Below are 7,525 nucleotides of genomic sequence, written 5' to 3'. Positions count from 1 at the left end.
TTTGAGGAAGGTTAAAAGGTGTTGCTGGGGAACGATATCGTCACATCTTTAGTTAGCTAATGTTAGCAAAATGATGGCTAACTAGCTAGCTAATTAGCATTTTGCTAACATTAGTTATCAGATGTTACTATGTGGCTGATGATTTATTTAGATTGTCTAGCTAGTTAGCTCATGTTTTGCTAACATTAGTTAACAGATGTAACTAGCTATCTTGGAGGTGCAGAACCCACAATCCTTTGAGGAAAAAGGTCAAACAGTGGCTGTATAACACCTCCAAATAAGGTCATGGACATTTTTTAATACATTATAACTGGGTTTAAAAAATATAAATGTAGATAATGTTATATAAATTATGTCTCCAAGTTGTTGCGGCAATGACATATTTGATCCTTTGTCGAATAAACTAAATTAATGATTGATATAGATTAGTTAGCTAGTTAGCTAGTGTTCTGCTAACATTAGTTATCAGATGTAACTTGCTAACAGTTGATGTACATTAGCTAGCAAGCCCGTGTTTACATTTTCCCAAGGAAAATGTGACAGTGAGTCATACGATAGCCAGTTAAAAATAAGCAGGAGGAGATTTTTATTTGGATTGTTTTATTTTATTTATTTTAATTTTTATGTTATATTATTGTGGTTATTACTGTGAAAACACTACGGCTTTTACTAGCATTTGAGCTGAGCAAATGACAAGACGTGATGACATGTTATTGTTAACAGGTCCCCCAGCAACATCATAGACGAGCCCAGCATGTTGGAAAGAGGAAAGGAGAAAGTTGACCGCGGTTCCACAAAGGGGCGGGACTTAAGACGGTCATTTAGGTAGAAACTTCAGAGAGCAAAGACGGAGATCCAATTTGTGCCACAGTGATGAGACAAATTGAACTTCTGTCTATATTTACACCCTGCCAAAAATCATTTAATGCACTTTTCATAAAATTCCCAAAAAAGTTGTGAAACCCAGAGAATGAGTATATGGTGAAATACTGCATGCTGAAAACAAGAGCAGAAACTGCTCCAAGTGTGGTAGAGCAAATTCTTATTTACAGGGATGGATGGCCAGACATACATGACTGCATCGTCCTCATGAGTATTTATTCCTGTGTGCCTGTGCATGTCCTGACTTTTGTCCTCAGCTGCTGCCGCTCACTGCGGCAGGGCTTTCAAGATGGCGTTCACCTCCTCAGCTACTGCTGTCAGCGCAAACTCGAACTGGTCCTGGTCAGGGGGAGCAGGAGAGTGACAGGGAGGGAATGGAAGAGGTGTGGTTGGAGACAGGACAGAGGGAGACAGTTGGTACATGATGGACAGAACAGCTTAAAAGTGCTGAAATGGTGCAAACACACACAGATTGATGGTACCTTGGTGCGAACCAGGCCGGGCCTCTGGTCTCTGATGTGCTCCAGTGAGGCTGCAATGTCGATCTCCTTCACTCCTAAACAGCAACAACAGGAACAGGAAGAGCATCACTATCACAGCTTTTGAGGTTTCCTGCCACCGTGTCCATGTTGGAGATGCAGACAGAATAAATTGCACGCTGAATATTCAGTTTAAGCTGATTTTAGGGCGCCTTAACCTCCAATCAATAACGTGCTGTGAAAGCACAATATACAAAAGGTAAGTAACAAGTACCCACTGCATTTTCTTTGAGAGCTTTTGAGTGTTTCCTCTGCTCTGATCTTTTTCTATTAAATGTTAACATTTATCAGGGATGCTGAGAAGCTGCTACTTGTTAAAACATTGTACCAAGAGGAAAATCTCTCCATGCAAGAGTCTTGTAAAGAGGAATGCAGTCAACAGAGCAGAATTCAGTACTATTTGTATTATCACAAGTGGTGGAGGACGTGCTGAGTTGTCATACTCAAGTAAAAGTAGCAATAACATAGGATAAAAACATTTCACCAGAAGTAAAAGTCATGCGTTCAAAAGTTAACCCAAGTTTTATCAGCAAAACTTAATCCAAGTATCAACCGTAAAAGCGATCATTTAGAAGATAACCTTATGTGTTTGGTAATTCGTAATTCATAATGTAACTAAAGCTCTGAAATAAATTTAGTAGAATAAAAAGTACAATATTTTCCTCTAAATGTAAAGTGGTGTAAAAGTATAAAGTACCATAAACTCAAATAAGTAAAGTGGAAATGTATACTCAAGTACAGTAGTTGAGTGAATTTACTTAGTTACATTTATAACATGTAAGCAGACAATCATCATTCAATCATTAGTTTGACAGTAAAATAAAACTTTTCATTTTGGCATTTTATTTTCTATATCTGATATTTAAACTACTTCGTGGAACAGTCTCCATAAATGACACATGGTTTTATGCAGAGTTCAGTGTGGAAATAATAATTCAGTGTCACATAAGCAGAATAATTTGTTAGTACATTGTGACTCCAGCCCCCTCTGCTGTCCACAGCAGGTAACACATCAGAACAACTTACAAATGTTCTGTTGCCATCTTGTTCATCTTACCCTGTGGCTGGGTTGCACCAATAAGGAGGTGCAATTGAATCGTGGTTTAACTTTAAATTATGATGCACCAAACTTTTAAACTAGATTCAAATTAAGAAAATTTTATTTAAACCACTCTTTAAACCTCAGTTTATTTATTTTTTTAACTCTAAACCTAGATTAAATGTAGCCCTGTTGCACTACACTGTGATCCAGTATTAACTTTTAACACTTAAGGAGGGTTAACTTTAAAAATGGCTGCCTTTTTAAGACGATTTGAGCAAAATAATCAAGGTCCTCGGGGAAAAAAGTTAAGGGACAAACTCAGTTCAATTGAGTTTAATGACGCGTCTCTTCTTTTCTTTCATTCCAACTGATGTGATAAAACAGTCGGCCAGTTGACTTTTTATTTATTTTAATTTTGAGAATGCAAGCATCTCCATATCAATTAAACTCTATTTAATTTTGTTTACGGTCTGCGTGTGTGTGTGTGTGTGTTTATGACTCACCCTTTGCCATGCGGTTCAGCACCATGTCAATGAGGATGTACGTGCCAGTCCTGCCAGTGCCGTCACTGTGGGAACGACACAGATAAAAAGGAAACTGTGAAGTGATTCTTCAGTGTTTTCACCTCGATCTGCTTTCCGAACACTAATCAGTCATACTGATCATATTGTTTGCTTACGGACTCTGGCGTTTCACGGACAGTAATACTCATTTTCAGACAGTAGAGTTTTTACATTGATAATAATAATATAATAATGATAATATTATTATTATTTTAGCAGAAGTAGTATATTTTTTTTTACTGGAGGAAAAGGTCAAAGGGTACAAATCATTGTACATTATATACTCTTTTTAAAAGCAAATAAAACAAACAGCAGAGAACTAAGGAGAGTTACAATACAACTGATGCATTTTTACCTGAAATCTGATCTATATGGGCTAATAAAGCATGAGTCTCAAAGGATTTCTTTTTTTCAGTTACAAAATTGTCATACACCACATTAAACCAGTCTATTAATGACACAAGAACTTTTTCATGATGGCTTTTTCACTGGTAACCAACATTATTCCATGCTTTAGAAAAGCCATGACCTTTCTATTCTATCTCTAATAGACTTTTTCTTTTTTTATATCTATAAAAACAATTTAAAATCATGAATGAACACTTCCTGGCATATGAGGCATGATGTGTAGCCTTAAATGGTACTATTGGGGTGTTAATTATGATAATGAACAAGTCTCATGCACGTGCACTCAAAAACACACAGGCAGATCATTTACGGTTATCTGAGGTTGAATCTGAAGCCTTTTGTACGACAAAGAGAAATCTAAGATATACGAAAACGTTTTCCTTGCTCATCCTTTAGGTTTTCCCACTCTTCCATTAACATTACACTTTCCTACTTTTCTTTTATGCAAGATGTATTCATCCTGCTTAGCTCTTGTAGGCCCTTGTATAGTTTAGAAATAGTTCTGGGATGTGGTCTGCTCTGTAAGCTGAAATAAAAAAAAAAAAAAAAAACAGTTTTGTTTTTACCTGCAGTGAACGATGATCGGGCAGGAACGACCTCTGTAGCATTTATTCACCTTCCTGAAAAGCAGGAACAAGGGAGAGCAGAGAAAGAAAGGAGAACAAAGAACAGGAAAAAAAAGGCTTTAATGTAAATTATTTACAACAAACTTTGTAATCGCAACTAACCTTGTTCACATATTGAATGAATAAAGATTAATTAATTGTTTCCAGTAATCATTAAATTAATAAATGCATATAACACAACCATTAATGTCTCTTATGCAGGTTCAAGAACTTGTCAGTTGAGCCACAGATGATATATGAAATAATATAATATTGAAATCTTATTTAATATACAGTCTATGGTTGAAGTGAGATGTCTCCCCCCTGCAACCTCCTCCCCAGACTCGAGGAAGCTCAGGCAGGCTGCGGGAACACTGCAGGAGTGCAAGACACGCTCAACATTGTAAACTGACGATAACAAGCGAGGATGGGTCCTTGACTGAAAGTTGATCAGCTGTTTATAACTGTTAATTGTCTGTTGATGTAAAGTTAAGGCTGTTATCCTCAAAAAAAAAAAAAGAAAAAAAAAAAGCTCACTGCTCTGAAAATACACTCTGGATTTTGGGTTAAGTGGCTGCCTGTCTCACTGCCAACAAAAGTCCATTCACATATTTCTCGATTTAACCGCTGTATACATCTACTCCTTCTACGAGATTATTGATGGTTTCTTACAACTCATAAACAGACACTTACTCATTCAGCAAACATTCTGCATTAATTAGATCCCTAATTAATGTGAAACAGACAAAGCAAACAAAACAGGAGCAGAAATTTCATAGGGGGACACTGAGGCTTTTGCATTGTTGTCACAGTAGCGAGTATGAAGGTTTTCTTGATCTCTGATGACATATCACGGGCATTTTATAATTCATTACAGTAAATATATATTTCTGCTTTAAAGTAAAGGCAATGAGTAGAAGCAGAAAGTGACCAAGTGGGAAGAATAAAGGATGCAAAGACGTTTATATTGACAAATGGAAACAGTAAGATTAGGAATGAGGCGAGGGATGTCAGGTTGAAACAGAGACTGCATGAGGTTCATGGAGGACAGTGAGATGGTAAAACAGGAAAGAAGAGGTGAAGAAGAAGCCACAGATTCACTGTCCCTCTTGCAGTAGCCAGTCACACCTGCCAATGCTCATTTTTGTGACTATGCAACTGGAGCCAGAGTACTAGCTGCAAACCACAAAAATGACACTGGGAGATGTTAAAATACAAACCTATCAACCTGCACACTGGAGGAGAGGGAGAGAGAGAAAGCTCAGATGATGGACAGGGTGTGAAATGTACAGCGTAAGGGGTCGCGTTTGACTTCGCGCCGTGCACAATGACAGGGAGGAGAGGAAACGGAGAAAAAATATGGACGTGATGAAGGTGATCTGGATGATTCACACACACTGACGTGCTGGGATGGCAGTGAGTCACCCACTGCAGCGTTGCACACGCTGCTTCCTAACCACCTGTTTGCTCCAATCTGTGTTTAGTTATTTAAAATGACCTGTTGAAACCAAGAGCAAATGCGTGGGACAGTCCGTGCGTGCGTTTGTGCAGTTTCGTACCTGCGGAAGTCGAGCAGCGGCCGCGTGGAGGTGGGGATGCCGTCAGCCGGCCAGCTCAGCAGGTGGAACTGCGTCAGGGTTCTGGTCTCCTGCGTCTGGACGTTCTTCAGGTAGAAGCTGCGCACCAGGAAGTCCTTACACCAGATGTGCTCTGACACCAGGTTCACCTGATCGACACAGAGAGACAGAAGGGACAGAGAGAGAGGGTCGGGGTGGAGGACATGGACAAGAAAAACAAGCGATTTAACTGTCAAGAAGGAGCCTGCATGAGGGATTCTGCAACCTCCAAAAAATGTAATAACGAACTTTTCACGTTTCATTATGCCGTTTAAAGTTCATGACCACTTTTCTAACCTGTAATTGCATCTTTTAACATTTCATTAAGATCAACATAATGACTGTTGTATTTCATTGATGTTTACCGTCTACTGCTGCTCTGCATGTCTGCACGTAACAAACCAGCGCTGCTTAGCTGTGTGTCGTTGCCTTGTGTTGCTTGCATGGTTATTTGTGCGAAAATGGTTTTGATTTGATTGATTTGATTTGATTTAGTACATATTAGAAACATAAACAAAGGGAGACTAAAAGCCTACAAGGCTTATCATGGGTCTCCTCAGTTATAAACTGGTACAAATCAAAATACAATTACAGTAAGTCCCTTTTTTATAGCATAAGTCTCACACAAAGAGGTAATATGAAAAGAAAAGGAGAAAAAAATTAAAGAAAAAAAGAAAAAAAAAAAGAAAAATGAAGAATAAAAGACAATATATACAGCCACACACCAAAATACACAAATATGTGTCTGGTTTTATAGGAATGACGATTTGAATTAACATGAAAGTAATTCCTTTGGTGTTTGTTGTTTCTCTGTTGTTGTTATTGTACAGATGTTCTGCTGGTTCTTGTTGCTCTGCAGGGCCTGTGTTTTATGGCGTCCTCCTGTCGTCTTTGTTCTGTGAATTTGACCATTTTATAGGTTTCAAAACATCTTGCCAAAGAACCGCAGTTGAAAATTAACCAGCTTAATGTGAGCTGTCACATAAATTAAACAAATGAAATATCACTTATCACATGATACACAATAACACCAGTTATTAGTGATGTAATGATATGTTGAATATCACGATATCACAGCAGAAAATGTCTTGATACTGAATGAGAACTCACCAAATTAGTATTATATCAATCGTAACATTACATGGTTTATTTGATTATGTTTATTTTATTTTATCAAAGGGCTGCTACCAACTGATGCAATGTTTTTTTTGCAGCTGCACAAACAAAAGACAAAGACAATTAATGACAATTTTTTTCACAGGCATTACTCATGGCTGCTACTTTTTTATATTAAAAAGGGAAAGCAGAAGTACTTTATGTTAAAAGAAAAAAAATAGTTTTACACAAGTCTTGATTTTTTTTTATATCATAATAAATATTGGATTGTGGACTTTTTACTGTGGTATTATTCTACCTTGAGTTTTTGGTGTTGTTACTACGAAAGCTTATTACATTTGCTTTGAGAAAAAAGTTTAAGAGGTCATTTTGCATGTAAAAACTGGATTAGGGTTAGGTAACAGACCTTTTTTTAATGAAAGTGAATGCAATAAGCTTCTGTACGTTATATCCCTATCAATTATCCTGAAATAATTTAGCATGCACGTCTAAAAAGAAACTAGAAAGGGAAAAGCACAGAGCACAACCGATCGATTTACAGCTTTAATAGTGCAAACAGACTAATGTTTCAACACTACTGTGTTCATCAGAGTCATCGACTGACTCTGCACTATTAAAGCTGTAAATTGATCAGTTGTGCTCCAGCCTTTTCTGTGCTTTTGTGTTTCATGTCCTCAAGCTGAGAAGCGACTGATTTCAGCTACATTTTTGCTGAAAGATGTGCAGGGAACCGTTTTTTTCACAACTAGGACGG

At 37.6% G+C, this 7,525-nt stretch overlaps 1 protein-coding gene across 1 annotated transcript in view; it reads right to left on the bottom strand.

The window, feature by feature from the left end:
* Positions 1-631: 631 nt before the first annotated feature.
* The window catches only part of ptprna (protein tyrosine phosphatase receptor type Na), a 39,652-nt gene continuing 32,758 nt past the window's right edge, over positions 632-7,525 (bottom strand). The window contains exons 20-24 of the mRNA XM_084725321.1: positions 5,599-5,765; positions 4,001-4,054; positions 2,967-3,031; positions 1,365-1,438; positions 632-1,221 (exon numbers count right to left, since the gene is read on the bottom strand). Of these exons, the coding sequence (XP_084581447.1) occupies positions 1,150-1,221; positions 1,365-1,438; positions 2,967-3,031; positions 4,001-4,054; positions 5,599-5,765 (432 nt within the window). The 3' untranslated portion in view covers positions 632-1,149. The remainder of the gene's footprint in view (positions 1,222-1,364; positions 1,439-2,966; positions 3,032-4,000; positions 4,055-5,598; positions 5,766-7,525) is intronic.

The sequence above is a fragment of the Lutjanus erythropterus genome, chromosome 8 (genome assembly GCF_056507025.1).
Source record: "Lutjanus erythropterus isolate fLutEry1 chromosome 8, fLutEry1.hap2, whole genome shotgun sequence".
In the NCBI taxonomy this organism is placed as follows: domain Eukaryota; kingdom Metazoa; phylum Chordata; class Actinopteri; order Lutjaniformes; family Lutjanidae; genus Lutjanus; species Lutjanus erythropterus.
Note: the sequence above shows the minus strand (reverse complement) of the source record. Positions and strands in the feature narration are given on the sequence as shown.